Source organism: Entelurus aequoreus, linkage group LG07, assembly GCF_033978785.1.
Source record: "Entelurus aequoreus isolate RoL-2023_Sb linkage group LG07, RoL_Eaeq_v1.1, whole genome shotgun sequence".
NCBI classification, from domain to species: Eukaryota; Metazoa; Chordata; class Actinopteri; order Syngnathiformes; family Syngnathidae; genus Entelurus; species Entelurus aequoreus.
Window position 1 is genome coordinate 24,281,481 of NC_084737.1, and position 18,027 is coordinate 24,299,507.

The 18,027-nt window shown below is 38.9% G+C and overlaps 1 protein-coding gene across 1 annotated transcript; it reads right to left on the reverse strand.

The window, feature by feature from the left end:
* Window positions 1-881: 881 nt before the first annotated feature.
* Window positions 882-16,631, reverse strand: LOC133653564 (zinc finger protein 239-like). The gene is made up of 2 exons (XM_062052985.1): window positions 16,312-16,631; window positions 882-3,404 (listed from the first exon to the last, which is right to left on the reverse strand). The coding sequence occupies exons 1-2, from the start codon at window positions 16,484-16,486 to the stop codon at window positions 2,146-2,148; spliced, it is 1,434 nt and encodes a 477-aa protein (XP_061908969.1). The 5' UTR covers window positions 16,487-16,631; the 3' UTR covers window positions 882-2,145.
* Between the last annotated feature and the right edge of the window lie 1,396 nt (window positions 16,632-18,027).

Genomic DNA, 18,027 nt, shown 5'->3' on the forward strand with positions numbered 1-18,027 from the left:
TGATTGTGTGTGTTGATCAGGTGTTTGAATTGTATTGGCGTGTTCTATGGAGCTAGGAGCTAGCATAGGAGCTAGGAGCTAGCATAACACGTAACGTACCGTACGTGCGCGTCACGTACGTAACTTTTTTTTAAATATATAAGCTTTATGAACCTTGGGTTAGGTGAACGGTCTTTTGGGCTGAGTGATTGTGTGTGTTGATCAGGTGTTTGAATTGTATTGGCGTGTTCTATGGAGCTAGGAGCTAGCAGAGGAGCTAGGAGCTAGCATAACAAACATGCAGGTGTTTTTATGCAGGATTAATTTGTGGCATGTTAAATATAAGCCTGGTTGTGTTGTGGCTAATAGAGTATATATATGTCTTGTGTTTATTTACTGTTGTAGTCATTCCCAGCTGAATATCAGGTCACCCCCGGCTCTCACAGCATATTCCCTATCTGAATAGCTTCAACTCCCCACTAGTCCTTCACTTGCACTTTACTCATCCACAAATCTTTCATCCTCGCTCAAATTAATGGGGAAATTGTCGCTTTCTCGGTCCGAATCTCTCTCACTTCATGCGGCCATCATTGTAAACAATAGGGAACTTTGCGTATATGTTCAACTGACTACGTCACGCTACTTCCGGTAGGGGCAAGCCTTTTTTTATCAGATACCAAAAGTTGCAATCTTTATCGTCGTTGTTCTATACTAAATCCTTTCAGCAAAAATATGGCAATATCGCGAAATGATCAAGTATGACACATAGAATAGATCTGCTATCCCCGTTTAAATAAAAAAAATTCATTTCAGTAGGCCTTTAAAGCAACCGCTACAATATAATATTTAGGTTTATCTGAAGTTCTTTCAGGATGTAATTAGGAGTGACATTTGCCAACGAGACCACCAGTCGGGAGTCTCCTCACTCATTTTTGTACTGACGTATTATTGATCTGATGACTGACCGCAGAGCCCGTAAGGTAAAAGAGTTTGTACACTCAAAATAAATTGCCTGAATAAAGTGTCTTCATGATTAATGCCATCATTTTTTGTGATCAATCACACAAATTAACTCATTAATTTTGACAGCCCTTTAGTAATATTATTTTTTAAATGTCCCGTAGCTTAAGCCGTTAAAAATGCATCTACGTTATTCATCATTAGGGAGATGGTTTGTTATACTGAGAGCCCTGCTGGCACGAGAAACAAATTACATTTTCCAATCCCGCTTCGGTCTCAGGTCAACGAGTTCATCATTCAGGCCCTCTGGGATTTCACAATGTCTCGATTCACAGATCAATCAAATTTGTCTCAGAGCGACGCTCAAGCAGCTGTCCTATCCAAATGTGTTTCTTGTGTAGACAAAGCAGGAACAACAACATGTAACAATATATCAACTCTTTATTGAGCAAAACGGCACAAATGTCCTCCAACATAACTCAAACCTACTTCCTGTCCCGGTCTACAGCACTAACCTTTCTGGGTAATGTAGTATATAAACATTTACTTCCTAGTTTACATGTATTTATTTAACATGTATTTATCCAGGGTAAAACAATTAAGACCATATTTACATTTACAATGCTGATCTAGGAAAGAGGAAGCATTTACATGTTAGAGATGTTGAAGTGTGATGATAATCTCTCATTGTCTGTGATTTACCAAACAAAAATGAACGCTGTAGATCGCTAACAGTTCAAAAATGATCTTAGCATGCAAGGGTTAATGTGTTGGAACATAAAAGTTAGAAGCAATTTGTCAAGCTTGTAACACACAGAACAATGACAAAACATCCTGCGTCTTCATTTGCAGCTGTTGTTCTCACCCGCACACTTGTGTGTCTTACACTGGTACTTATTAGGGAATCTTTCATCTCTCACACACACACACACTGAAACTAAATGGTTTCTCTTGAGTGTGTGTGTCTTTTCATGTGTCTTTTCAAATTTAAACTGTCTATGAAACCTCCAGTCTCCAGTGTACTTTAAAAGTCTTACTTTGTATAAAACCTTTACTACAGACTGGACAGGAAACATGTTTTTTCTCCAGTGTGCACTCCTGTGTTTATTTTCAGATGACTTTGTTGTGCAAAACCTTTACTACAGGCAAGACAGGAATAGGGTTTTTCACCGTGTGCATCCCTGCATGTTTTTTCAGATCACTATTTCATGCAAAATCTTTACCCCAGACTGAACAGGAAAAGGGTTTTTCTCCAGTGTGCATTTTTGTATGCATTTTCAGACCACAATTTCGTGCAAAACTTTTACCACAGACTGAACATAAAAAGGGGTTTTCTCCAGTGTGCATTCTTGTGTGTCTTTTCAGATTACTATTATGTGCAAAACCTTTACCACAGAAAGAACAGGAAAAGGGTTTTTCTCCAGTGTGCATTCTCGTATGTATTTTCAGATGAATGTTTTGTGCAAAACCTTTACCACAGACTGAACAGGAAAATGATTTTTCTCCAGAGTGCATTCTTGTATGCATTTTCAGATTATCATTCCGTGCAAAACCTTTACCACAGACTGAACAGGAAAAGGGTTTTTCTCCAGTATGTGTTCTCATGTGTACATTCAGATTACTACGGTAATTAAACGTTTTGTCACAGTGAGAACATGTCAAGTGTGTGTTGTCAGTGTGACATGTCTTATCATCTTTAGAGTCTTCATCATCAGTGTCAGGAGAGTGAGACGTTGTGTCGTCACTATCTGATAGTGGAGCTAAGATCTTGTCTGCTTGTGATCCTCCACAGTGGTCTCCATCAGCTTCTGTTGTCATGTGTTGAGTTGAGCTGCTGCTTGGAGGCTCCGCCTCTCTCTTTGCTTCACTTTCACTTTTGTGGCTCCTCCTCTTCCTCTTTAATATGCTGGTGCCTTGGCTCATTCTCTTATGTTTTAATGTGTGGGGGCTCTGCCCCCTCTTCCTTTTTAATGAAGAGGACTGTGGCGCCCCATCTTCCTCAATGTGAGGGGATTGTGACTCATCCGCTTTAATTTGGGTTGACTGTGGCTCCTCTTCTTCTGTTTTAAAGTGAGGGAGCTGTTGCTCTTGCTCTACAAATTGAGGAGGCTGTGGCTCCTCATCTTCCTCTTTAATTTGGGGGAACTCTGGCGCTTCAACTTCCTCAATGTCAGGGGACTGTGACTCGTCCGCTTTAATTTGGGTTGACTGTGGCTCCTCTTCTTCTGTTTTAAAGTGATAATGCTGTTGCTTCTCTTCCTCTATATGTTGGGGGGGCTGTTCCTCTTCCCTTTTAATTCGGGGGGACTGTTGTGCCTTGTTTCCTTTAAACGGAGGGTACCGCGGGTCCTTCTCCTCTATAAAACGTGTAGGGTATGGCTCCTCCTCTTCAATGTGGGGTGGTAGTGATGCCTCCGTGAAGGTCCACTCCTGCTGCTCAGGGAGAGAATGTTCTCCACAGATGTCTGCAGGACACAAATAGACAAAATCATGCTTTAGAAAAGTCCAGCTTTGCTCAGTTAAATCAGACATTATCCTGCACCAGCATATGTTCTGATAAGCACATCAGTCTCCACATTGACATTCAAGATGTCATAACCACACTGTACACCAGGGAGTAACAGAATAATTACAAATCATGTAAAAACACAAAAGGAACTCTGCAGTAAAATCTTACATACAAGCAAGACAGCTGCTTGTACAGCCAAAGGACAAAACAGTACAGTACAAAAAATGTTTTATGAAATCCTGTGGAAATCTTGTAAGAAATCAAATGTGGGAGAAACAGAAAGGGCAGTAAACACACACACACAAAAAACAAAAACAGAACTTTTCATAAGAAACAAAAAGCAAATAAGGAAGACTTACAGTAAGAGGGACATAAATGATCCATTTATGATTTGTTTGGGTGTAGTTTATTTTGTTTTGCTTTGGTGAGCTATTGACACAACATGGAGTGCTTGGATGACAGGGAGTCGCACAGTTCTTACCGTTTAGAATGCTCAAAACATTGATTTACTGTTGCCTGTTCTTATCATAAATCCCACTTGCATAGTCCGAGGCATTCATTTATTCATCGCCATCGGTACTGCACAGCTAATCCCACGTTTTATTTAGCCTTTAAAACATGTCAAATCAATCAAATAAAAAATCAATTATACAAATCCCAAAACCAGTGAAGTTGGCACTTTGTGTAAATGGTAAATAAAAACAAAATACAATATTATTATATTCAATTGAATAGACTGCAAAGACAAGATACTTAAAAGTTTGAACTGGAAAACTTTTTTGTATGCAAATATTAGCTCATTTGGAATTTGATGCCTGCAACATATTTCAAAGAGGCTGGCACCAGTGGCAAAAAAAACTGAGAAAGTTGAGGAATACTCATCAAGCATTTACTTGGAAAATCCCACAGGTAAACAGGCTAACTGGGAACAGGTGGGTGCCATGATTGGGTATAAAAGCAGCTTCCATGAAATGCTCAGTCGTTCACAAACAAGGATGGGGCGAGGGTCAACACTTTGTGAACAAATGCGTGAGCAAACTGTCGAACAGTTTAGGAACAACATTTCTCAATGAGCTATTGCAAGGAATTTAGGGATTTCACCATATACGGTCTGTAATATCATCAAAAGGTTCAGAGAATTTGGAGAAATCACTGCACGTAACATTGAATGCCCCTGACCTTGGATCGCATAAAAAACAGACATCAGTGTGTAAAGGATATCACCACATGGGCTCAGGAACACCTCAGAAAACTACAGTTGGTCGCTACATCTGTAAGTGCAAGTTAAATTTCTACTATGCAAAGTGAAAGCCATTCATCAACAACACCCAGAAACGCCGCAATCTTCGCTGGGCCCGAGGTCTACTAAGATGGACTGATGCAAAGTGTAAAAGTGATCTGTGGTCTGACGAGTCTATATTTTGAATTGTTTTGGAAACCGTGGACGTCGTGTCCTCCGGACCAAAGAGGAAAAGAACCATCCGGATTGTTATAGGTGCAAAGTTCAAAAGCCAGCATCTGTGATGGTATGGGGGTGTATTAGTGCCCAAGGCATGGGTAACTTACACATCTGTGAAGGCGCATTTGATGCTGAAACGTACATACAGGTTTTGGAGCAACATATGTTGCCATCCAAGCAACGTTATCATGGACGCCCCTGCTTATTTCAGCAAGACAATGCCAAGCCACGTGTTACAACAGCGTGGCTTCATAGTAAAAGATTGCGGGTACTAGACTGGCCTGCCTGTAGTCCAGACCTGTCTCCCATTGAAAATGTGTGGCGCATTATGAAGCGTAAAATACGACAACAGAGACCCCGGACTGTTGAACAACTTAAGCTGTACATCAAGCAAAAAAGGGAAAACATTCCACCGGAAAACCTTAAAAAATTGGGTCTCCTCAGTTCCCAAACGTTAACTGAGTGCTGTAAAAGGAAAGGCCATGTAACACAGTGGTAAAAATGCCCCTGTGCAAACATTTTTTTCAATGTGTTGCTGGCAATAAATTCTAAGTTAATGATTATTTGCAAAAAAAATAAGTTTATCAGTTCGAACATTAAATATTTTTTCTTTGCAGTCTATTCAATTGAATATAAGTTGAAAAGGACTTGCAAATCATTGTATTCTGTTTTTATTTACGAATTACACAGCGTACCAATTTCACTGGTTTTGGGTTTTGTAATACATTTGCTGGTAAATGACAAGTTGGATGCCACAGTTACAGTACATCATTTACCACTGTCACATATACAATACCTGATGTCTTCCAGAAGCAGCTCCTTGTGCTCCTTCGTCAAAAATGGCAAAATACCTCACTGCAGCGCTGTCATATTTCATTGCCAAACTTTTAAATAGTTGAGGTGTTCTCCGATATGTGTAAGACTAGACCTCTCATATATCAACACTTTTGTTGTATACTAGGACAAAAAGTGTAGTTACATCTTATAGCCATCTTTATTTTTATTTATTTATTATTGTTATTTAGTTTCTGCCATATTACTCTGTTTATAATGCTTATGGTGCTTCCATATGCACATTTAATTTCTACTGGAGGTACAATAATGTTTTTTTCTTATACAAAATATATCATTTTGAATGTGTTATGTTTTTAAACAAAACTTAGTTAAAAGATTTCAGTATAAGTACTTTTTGAAAATCTAAAAATACCGCCATCATAATAACCGTGATAATTTTGGCCACAATAATCGTTATAAGAAATGTTCATACTGTGACATCCCTATAATGGACAATTGTAACGTAATTGTTTAGTCAAATAAATTGATAAACACCCCGACATGGCTTTTCTTACATTTTCAACTGTTTAAGACATCGCATAATTAACTTTAATCAGTATAAACAACATGGGCCAAGTTGTTCCGTTAACTAGTTGTTGCATCAGGGTCTGGAAGGATGTCAGGTGTTCAGTGAATTTAGGTCAGGCAGCTGTCAAAATGCCGAGTAAGGAACAAATAAAAAAAGAAAAAACAATTACAGGCAGTTGGGAAAAAATGTAGCAAGCTGCACAACTTATTTAGGTAGGTTAATTTCATAGTTTAAATGTGCTAAATTAGTCGATCGTTTGCCCTCCAAACTCAGCAGTTCTAGACCTGTCAACGTTGTTTATGTGCAGGATCGTGAAAGTTTATTTTGATTTGTGGCTGTCAACGATGTGTTTACTTTTTTGGAAACTTTGAACATAAGTCGCTGATGTAAATAATAATGTAATGAAAATTGCAGGTGTTTTATATATTCGTTTAGACACATTTTTACTACAAGTTACGTCATACACTATAAGATACAATCTATTTAAATTGATTGAAATTTGATTATTTAATAATAATAATAATAAAAATAATAGATATTAATTTGTAAAAAAAAAAGCACTTTAGATTGAGTAAACAACCTCAAAGTGCTACAGTGTATTAAACAAATAAAAATATAATAAAAAATAAATAAAAACAAAAACTAGAAGAGCCAAATAGCTAGAACTATTATGCATATATCTAAAAAAAGGTTGTTTTTTTAAAAAAGAAGGGTTTTTAAGCCCTTTTTAAAAGCATCCACAGTCTGTGGTGCCCTCAGGTGGTCAGGGAGAGCGTTCTACAGACTGGGAGCGGCGGAGCAGAAAGCCCGGTCTCCCATTGTTCGTAGCTTTGTCCTCGGAGGTTGTAGGAGGTTAGCCTGTCCGGAGCGGAGGTGTCGAGTGGAGGATTTGGGGGTGAGTAGTTCTTTGAAGTAGAGGGGGGCATTTCCATGGAGGCACTGGTGGGTTAGTAGGGTGAATTTCTATTCAATCCTGAGTGGAACAGGAAGCCAGTGAAGGGATTTGAGAATTGGTGTGATACGGTCATATTTCCGCACTCTCATCAGGATCCTAGCAGCACTATTCTGTATGTATTGCAGCTTCTGGATGTTCTTGCTGGGGATCCCGACAAGAAGTGCGTTGCAGTAGTCTAGCCTGGAGGAGACAAAGGCGTGGACGAGCCTCTCGGCATCAGAGAGTGAGTGAGGGGCGGAGTTTAGCAATGTTCCTGAGGTGGTAGAAGGAGGTCTTGCACAGTTGTTTTATTTGAGCCTCAAGTGAGGGTCCATTCTACACCCAGATTAGTGACTTAAGATGAGAGATGAATGTCGTGGCCGGAGAAGGTGATGCTGGTGATGGTGTATGACTGAGTCTGATGTGGGGTGCCGACTAGAATGGCTTCGGTTTTGGAGCTGTTCAGTTGAAGAACATTGTGTTTCATCCACGCCTTTATCTCCTCCAGGCAGTTGGTAAGTGTGGATGATGGCAGGGCAGCAGAGGGGGTTGGGTTTGTTTTTAGGTAGAGTTGAGTGTCATCGGCATAGCAGTGGAATGATATTCCGTGCTGGCTGATGACACGGCCAAGGGGGAGCATGTAGAGTGTGAAAAGGGTGGGGCCGAGGACTGATCCTCGCGTATATAATTTGTATATCATATATGCGTGTGTGTGTGTGTGTGTGTGTGTGTACCATATTTTTTTGACTATAATTTGCAGTTGTTTTCATAGTTTGGCCGGGGGTGCGACTTATACTCAGGAGCGACTTGTTTGTGAAATTATTAACACATTACCGTAAAATATCAATTAATATTATTTAGCTCATTCAAGTAAGAGACTAGACGTATAAGATTTCATGGGATTTAGCAATTAGGAGTGACAGATTGTTTGGTAAACATATAGCATATGTTATAGTTATTTGAATGACTCTTACCATAATATGTAACGTTAACATACCAGGCACGTTCTCAGTTGGTTATTTATGCGTTATATAATGTACACTTATTCAGCCTGTTGTTCACTATTCTTTATTTATTTTAAATTGCCTTTCAAATGGAGAACTGGGGGTGGGATTAAATAAATTATCTTCTTCCCACTCCCTTTCAGGCAAAACTGGACAATCATGCATTACATACTATACATTACCTTTTGCACTATATTAATTTATATTATTATGTGTTGTCAACATTGTACTTTTTTATGTCATTGCCTGAAATTAATAAATAAATGAAAAAAAAAAAAAAGAAATTAAATGTCTATTCTCGGTGTTGGGTTTTATCAAATAATTTCCCCAAAAAATGCGACTCATACTCCAGTGCGACTTATATATGTTTTTTTCCTTCTTTATTATGCATTTTCAGCCGGAGCGATTTATACTCCGAAAAATACGGTATATGTATGTGTGCGTAATATATATATATATATATATATATATATATATATATATATATCAGGGCTGGGCGATATGGACGAAAAAGTATATCTCAATATATTTTTACTTAAACTCGATATAGATATATATATATATATATATATATATATATATATATATATATATATATATATATATATATATATATATATATATATATATATATATATATATCGGCCTCACGGCCACACACATACGCTACTGTCATAACATTTTATTTCCAATTCATTAATTAGGCAACTGGTGTGGGTGGCTCTATATATACTAGCCCACTGCAGACACATGCAGAAATCAACAAGGAATCGAAAAGTATTAAATCTGTGACAAAAATAATATCCACTCTGTCTAAACGATACCGTTTGATCAGCTGCTCGTCATCAAAAAAAAAAAAAACATTGTTCCGTTCCCTGAACATTCGCGCACGTCTCTCTCGCCTCAGTGCCATCCCCTGCTGGCAACTCCTAACCACTTAAGACACCTCTGAAGGTCTCTTAAATATCGTGGAGAGTAGGAGTGATTCTTATACTTAAGAACGTTGATAAAAAGCTTTTATTCTTAAGTTTGAGAGTAGGACTAAATTTCGCAAATTCTCAGGACTTAAGTGTAAAATGGCACTCTAAGAAGCTTGATAAGTACGGCCCCTGATTTGATCGAAGCAGTTAGCGCTGTGAATTTTTTTTTGTGGAGTGTACGAATGGTATACCTATGAAGGTTCTCATTCATCCAGGTCTACTTGGATGAGCGGCGAAACGTATTCCAAGACAAACCAAGCAGTCCAGTTGCGAACGATTGAACTACCGTTGCTCGCCTGCTAAGCTAACAAAACAGCTCAAACTCGGACTCGCTGACGTCACACGTCCCTAGGCAACAAGCACAGCCTACTCAGTGGCCTAATGGGTAGAGTGTCCGCCCTGAAATCGGTAGGTCGTGAGTTCAAACCCCGGCCGAGTCATACCAAAGACTATAAAAATGGGACCCATTACCTCCCTGCTTGGCACTCAGCATCAAGGGTTGGAATTGGGGGTTAAATCACCAAAAATGATTCCCGAGCGTGGCACCGCTGCAGCCCACTGCTCCCCTCACCTCCAAGGGGGTGAACAAGGGGATGGGTCGAATGCAGAGGACAAATTTCACCACACCTAGTGTGTGTGTGACAATCATTGGTACTTTAACTTAAAAGACACACACACACACGCACGCACGCACGCACACACACCTCATATGACACCTATTTATGCCAGAAGTTTTCGTTTAAGTAACATTAATTCATTGCCCTAGTAATTGATTATATTTATTAAAGAGTAATTATGTTAGTAATTCAATAAGGAGTAACTACAATGAATTACTTTTTAAAAGGACAGCCTGTCACACAGTATAATGATACAGTTGGCAGGTTGGTGTTCCTGGCTAAAATCTCTGTGTGTATGTCCTATAATCATGTTCATTGTTAAAAGTCAATTATTTTCATGTTGACCTTTAAACATGTCCTCTTAAACCAGGGCACTTTACTTCACTTTAGGTTTTGTTTTGTGTTTTTGTTAGCTAAATAATTGAGCATAGCTAAATGTTTTTTGAAAGAAGATTGAGATATATTTTACTTTTTTATTATCTCAAAACACCTCTTAAGTTGGAACCCTATAATACAAAACCTACTTTTCTTACTTGTTGGTACCCGATTTTGTGTATTTGGGATCCCATGTCATTTCAAAACAGAAAGTGCAAGTTAATATATGTATATATATATATATATATATATATATATATATATATATATATATATATATATATATATATATATATACACACATACACTACCGTTCAAAAGTTTGGGGTCACATTGAAATGTCCTTATTTTTTAAGGAAAAGCACTGTACTTTTCAATGAAGATAACTTTAAACTAGTCTTAACTTTAAAGAAATACACTCTATACATTGCTAATGTGGTAAATGACTATTCTAGCTGCAAATGTCTGGTTTTTGGTGCAATATCTACATAGGTGTATAGAGGCCCATTTCCAGCAACTATCACTCCAGTGTTCTAATGGTACAATGTGTTTGCTCATTGGCTCAGAAGGCTAATTGATGATTAGAAAACCCTTGTGCAATCATGTTCACACATCTGAAAACAGTTTAGCTTGTTACAGAAGCTACAAAACTGACCTTCCTTTGAGCAGATTGAGTTTCTGGAGCATCACATTTGTGGGGTCAATTAAACGCTCAAAATGGCCAGAAAATGAGAACTTTCATCTGAAACTCGACAGTATATTCTTGTTCTTAGAAATGAAGGCTATTCCACAAAATTGTTTGGGTGACCCCAAACTTTTGAACGGTAGTGTGTGTATATATATATATATATATATATATATATATATATATATATATATATATATATATATATATATATATATATATATATATATATATATATATAATATAATATAATATAAGGCCTCAAATTCTTACTTTCTAAGGCCAAGGCAAGTGTTGCCTTAAAGGATGGCTCATATCTTAGGGCACTAAGGCAAGTTGGAAGGGCACCAAGGCAAACATTCATGTTGCGGTGTTTTTATCAATTTATTTGACGAAACAATTACGTTACAATTGTCCATTATAGGGATGTCATGGTATGAACATTTCTTATCACAGTTATTGTGACCAAATTTATCATGGTTATTATTATAGCGGTAATTTTAAATGTGCTCAAAATTTCAAAAACTGTTTATACTGAAATCATTTTACCAAGTTTTTTTTTTTTTAAAACACAAACATTAAAAATTTAAGTATGTACCTCAAGTAGAAAGTTTAATGAGCATATGAAAGCAACACAAGCATTATAAACAAAGTAAGATGACAGAAACAAAAAAAATACTATAAATAAATAAAAGTACATGTGAAAAATTCGCAAGATGATACAAGACAGAACTGCACTTTTTGTCCATACAGATACAACTTGTGTTAATATAAGAGGTCAAGTTTTATACTTAGGACTGCATGGTTATGGGCAAATTTAATAAACCAGATTGTTGTTATGAATATTGAAATCACGATTATTAATCATGGTTATTCACTATATTTGGTAAAACAGTGTTGGGGTGTGAACACAGCGCCATCATGTAATTTCTAATATCTAATAAAAATGCTCTACATTCTGGATCTATATATATATAAAGATAAATATTTGTGTTTTTGTTCATCACAGTGTTGGCGCTAGGAATTTTAAAAAATGGGGCCCCAGACCCCATCAAGTCATAAAAATGGGGTTCCACAGTCAGAAAGACCACACCCACACAGGAAGTGACGTCAGAAATAACACGCCACAGCCAGCTTCCTAATAAAGCAGTTTCATAACAACCGGAGCTAACCACTGGAAATATGAAAGCGAGTCATCCAGACATGCCCGTGTTACTCCTTCTTCTACATGTACAGACGCTTGTGGAAATCACACATAAATAACTTAAGAGAAAACGATTGCAGCTATTTCGGATACAACACTTGTCGGACGGCAAAAGAACTTGGGAATGTCCTGGTCAGCTGTGATGCTACTTACCGAAAAACTTTGTCCGTTTGTCGAAGGAGAGTCAACGAGAATGCGAGCTCCCGTGGATGTGATTAAAAAAAAGGTAGCATGGGCTTTGAATTACCTGGCCGTCGAGGGAAGACTAACTACGGAAAACATTGAATGCTTTTGGACTGGCAAAGCAGACTATCATTTATTGTCTGCTATGTATGTCACGGACTCAACGTCTCGGTCCAGAGTATATAAAGTCACCAAAAACGAATGGGCAATGAAGGTGAAGGCAAAAGAGTGAGGAGTGTCCTGACCAGATATCTAGATCTCTAGATTGATTGATGTAAAATGTTCTTTATCACATTGTGTACATGTCTAATAAAGATTTGATTAATTTATAATGGCTCAGGGTGTGATTCACTACAATAGGGCCCAACAGCACACTGGATTCTAGTTAATTGAAATACCACAACACTGGATATTGTTCAGATAAGTTAAAGGCCTACTGAAATGAATTTTTTTTATTTAAACGGGGATAGCAGATCTATTCTATGTGTCATACTTGATCATTTTGCGATATTGCCATATTTTTGCGGAAAGGATTTAGTAGAGAACAACGACGATAAAGGTCGCAACTTTTGGTATCTGACAAAAAAAAGCCTTGCCCCTACCGGAAGTAGCGTGACGTAGTCAGTTGAACATTTCCGCAAAGTTCCCTATTGTTTACAGTGATGACGGCCAGAAGTGAGAGCGATTCGGACCGAGAAAGCGACGATTTCCCCATTAATTTGAACGAGGATGAAAGATATGTGGATGAGGAAAGTGCAAGTGAAGGACTAGTGGGGAGTGGAAGCGATTCAGATAGGGAAGATGCTGTGAGAGCAAGGGGTGACCTGATATTCAGCTGCGAATGACTACAACAATAAATAAACACAAGACATACATATATACTCTATTAGCCACAACACAACCAGGCTTATATTTAATATGCCACAAATTAATCCCGCATAAAAACACCTAGGTGTTTGTTATGCTAGCTCCTAGCTACCAGCTCCCGTCCATATAACCCGCCAATACAATTCAAACACCTGCACAACACACACACTCACTCAGCGCAAAGGACCGTTCACCTAACCCAAGGTTCATAAAGCTTATATATTTAACCAAAGTTACGTACGTGACACGCACGTACGGGCAAGCGATCAAATGTTTGGAAGCGCAGCTGCGTACTCACGGTACCGCGTCTGCGTCTGTGTATCCAAATCAAAGTAATCCTGGTAAGAGTCTGTGTTGTCCCAGTTCTCTACAGGCGTCTGTGTATCGAAGTCAAAGTCCTCCTGGTTAGAGTCTCTGTTGTCCGAGTTCTTCGATCTTGACTGCATCTTTCGGGAATGTAAACAATGAAACGCCGGCTGTGTTGTGTTGCTGACTTCCCTCGCAAAATATTCCGCTTCGCACCGACAACTTTCTTTTTTGCTTGCTCAGCTTCTTTCTCCATAGTGCAATGAGCAAATTGCAACATATTCACCACCACAGATGTCCAGAATACTGTGGAATAATGAGATGAAAACAGAGCCAGTTTGTATTGGCTTCAATGGGGGAGCCATACCTCTGTTTCACTGGCTACGTCACGCGCATACGTCATCCTCCAAAGGAGTTTTCAACCGGAAGTTTAGCGGGAAATTTAAAATTGCACTTTATAAGTTAACCCGGCCGTATTGGCATGTGTTGCAATGTTAAGATTTCATCATTGATATATAAACTATCAGACTGCGTGGTCGGTAGTAGTGGGTTTCAGTAGGCCTTTAAATTTAAGAACTTGCACACAAAGCAACACTGGACGTGACTATGATGTGCGCATTTTCCGCGCATGTGTATTAGGTTGCGTCGCACCGGCGGACAGAGGGGGGTGGTGGTCTTAAACGGTGGGATTGTTGTGTGCGGACACGGATAAGGTTAGGTGGGATTTACCCTGGATAACCTTATACGGCTAAGTGTAAACGGGGCCTAAGTCTAAGAGCACGAAGTGATGCAGCCTACTTGGATGTGTGGCGAAACGTCTTCCAAGACAAACCAAGCAGTCCAGTTGTGAACGACTGAACGCTCTGAGATGTCAGAAATATTGAATGTGACAGAGGTACATAGGGGTACAATTGCAGAGGAAAACATTTTTATGACATACAGAAAACTATTAATGCACAGGAGAATAAGAGGAAGAATAGAATGAAATATGCCGTGTTGAGAAGACTAAGATTTGATCATACAGGGCTAAATATAACAACGGCAATAATAGGAAAATGTCAAACAGAAATATGTGCTCCATGTAAAACTGTTGAAGATGTAGAACACATTATATTATATTATACTGCAAGAAGTTTACAGAAGAGAGACGTAAGTTAAAGTCCTACTGAAACCCACTACTACCGACCACGCAGTCTGATAGTTTATATATCAATGATGAACTCTTAACATTGCAACACATGCCAATACGGCCGGGTTAACTTATAAAGTGCAATTTTAAATTTACCGCGAAACTTCCGGTTGAAAACGTCTATGTATGATGACGTATGCGCGTGATGTCAATGGTTGAAACAGAAGTATTCGGACACCATTGTATCCAATACAAAAAGCTCGGTTTTCATCGCAAAATTCCACAGTATTCTGGACATCTGTGTTGGTGAATCTTTTGCAATTTGTTTAATGAACAATGAAGACTGCAAAGAAGAAAGCTTTAGGTGGGATCGGTGTATTAGCGGCTGGCTGCAGCAACACAACCAGGAGGACTTTGACTTGGATAGCAGACGCGCTATCCGACGCTAGCCGCCGACCGCATCGATGATCGGGTGAAGTCCTTCGTCGCTCCGTCGATCGCTGGAACGCAGGTCAGCACGGGTGTTGATGAGCAGATGAGGGCTGGCTGGCGTAGGTGGATAGCTATTGTTTTTAGCATAGCTCTGTGAGGTCCCGTAGCTAAGTTAGCTTCAATGGCGTCGTTAGCAACAGCATTGTTAAGCTTCGCCAGGCTGGAAAGCATTATCCGTGTAGTTACAGGTCCATGGTTTAATAGTATTGTTGATTTTCTGTCTATCCTTCTAGTCAGGGGTTTATTTCTTTTGTTTCTATCTGCAGTTAAGCCCGATGCTATCACGTTAGCTCCGTAGCTAAAGTGCTTCGCCGATGAATTGTCGTGGAGATAAAAGTCACTGTGAATGTCCATTTCGCGTTCTCGACTCTCATTTTCAAGAGGATATAGTATCCGAGGTGGTTTAAAATATAAATCCGTGATCCACAATAGAAAAAGGAGAAAGTGTAGAATCCAATGAGCCCTTGTACCTAAGTTACGGTCAGAGCGAAAAAAGATACACCCTGCACTGCACTCTAGTCCTTCACTCTCACGTTCCTCATCCACAAATCTTTCATCCTCGCTCAAATTAATGGGGTAATCGTCGCTTTCTCGGTCCGAATCGCTCTCGCTGCTGGTGTAAACACTGGGGAAATGTGAGGAGCCTTTCAACCTGTGACGTCACGCTACTTCCGGTACAGGCAAGGTTTTTTTTATCAGCGACCAAAAGTTGCGAACTTTATCGTCGATGTTCTCTACTAAATCCTTTCAGCAAAAATATGGCAATATCGCGAAATGATCAAGTATGACACATAGAATGGATCTGCTATCACCGTTTAAATAAAAAAAAAATAATTTCAGTAGGCCTTTAAAGGAAAAGATCAGCAAGAGAGGGAATGATTGTAAAATAGAAAATGTATTAGAAACTTTGAGAAGTATGGAGCTGTTATTAAATACCTCAGATATACAGGATTATATAATTAAACATACATTTACATGGTCCTTTTGGTAATCTAAGGATATATCGATAATTTCTTCCTTTTATGGGGTGTGTTTATGCATTTAGATGCATGGATAAGTATACATCCATCCATCCATCCATTTTCTACCGCTTGTCCCTTTCGGGGCCGCGGGGGTACCTACCCAGCTGCATTCGATAATTATAATTAATAATAACAAGTACAGAAGATGTAGAAAACGAGTCCACCCCATTCGATGGCTACGCAAGCCGCGGTGCAGTGTGCATTATTTTACAGTAAACATGTGAGAGTAAGAAGGAAACAAACCTGCTCTGTGTAACAGAAGTCGAGGCCGCTTGAAGACAGCGTCCAGTAGTCGACGTTGTCGCTGCTTCTCTTCCTCGTAGTCCGCTATCGTTCTTTCGAACACCACAAATATTTCTTCAACCGCTGCATTTAGTCGCTGATTCACCAACGCTCTCAGCATTTGGACTGTACGCATTTTGGCACAATCACGACAATTAGACGTGTATCCGCTGAGCGATGTGTGGCCTACTTCCGCCTTGTCTCTTTTGTTAGCGGCTAGCAAGCTAAGCTAAGTCAAACGCATCTAACCATACACATCTTATTAGTAGACGCAGCATTGGCTGCTGTGAGGCGAGAAATTCGGCCGCCATCTTGAAGTGGTGATGAGGAGCCGGCGATCAACTGACAGTTGACAGGTAGAAAACAAAAATGGTGTTCAGAGTTTTCCTGCCCAAATGAGCGGACTGTTGAAAATAGGAATCGGGGGATTACTTTTCACAAGTAAGATTTAACATCAACGTCCTATTGGTTGTATTTTGTGAAAATAATATTACCACAGAGTTGAGAAGGAGCAAAGATCTTCAATAGTACTGAAATAGTAGCCGCTAGCAAACAAGAGTATGCTTGTCAATGAAATTCATTACAATTAAAAAATGTCATACTTGAATAACATAAAGTTGAAATAAATGATGAAGATAAAGATTGTAAAAGCCAACAGGGGTAAAAGTTAGGACCACAGTCCAGATTGTGTCGGGGGTGGGGGGTAATATATGTTAGCTAACTAGAAAATCAGATGGACAGTGGCTATACAGTATTATTCAAGTCTAAATTTAGTCTGGCTTTTATATGTTTATGTTTAATTATTTGGCAGACGCTTTTATCCAAAGGGACATACTATCAATACAAAGTGTCAAAACAGAATAAACTATCTGCTGCTGCAGCAACAGAGATACAGTCTATAGGTCCCTAAAATATATAGATATCTAATGTATTCATACATTGTTTATGTAGGATATACGCATGTATATATAACCTAATCATATTGTTTCTTGAATTTAAAAATAGCTGATCGTTTTTTTCCCCCCTTCTCTGGGATTATATTCCCAGTTTTGATCTCGGACGCAATGAACTGTCAGCGCATTTAATTAATTTTACCTCACTGAATACCACTGATTTTCACAATTTTTTTTGTCATACGTGTAGCTATGATAAAGGACACATGTTTTGGCAGGTTTTATTATTCGTAGTTTGCTTAACAGTAATAGAATATTTTTATATTCTATTAGACGGCGTGGCGAAGTTGGTAGAGTGGCCGTGCCAGCAATCGGAGGGTTGCTGGTTACTGGGGTTAAATCCCCACCTTCTACCATCCTAGTCACGTCCGTTGTGTCCTTGGGCAAGACACTTCACCCTTGCTCCTGATGGGTGCTGGTAGCGCCTTGCATGGCAGCTCCCTCCATGAATGGGTGAATGTGGAAATACTGTCAAAGCGCTTTGAGTACCTTGAAGGTAGAAAAGCGCTATACAAGTATAACCCATTTATCATTTATATGCTATAAGTGACCAGACGTCCAAGATCAAAACTGGGAATATAATCCCAGAGAATGGGGGGAAAACAGTTAGCTATTTTTAAATGATAATGTTTACAGTGATTGTAAGTGATTTACAGTGAAAATCTTTATATCAGCTAAAATCACCAATCTGTTTCACTGGATTCAGAATAAAACCAAATTCTGC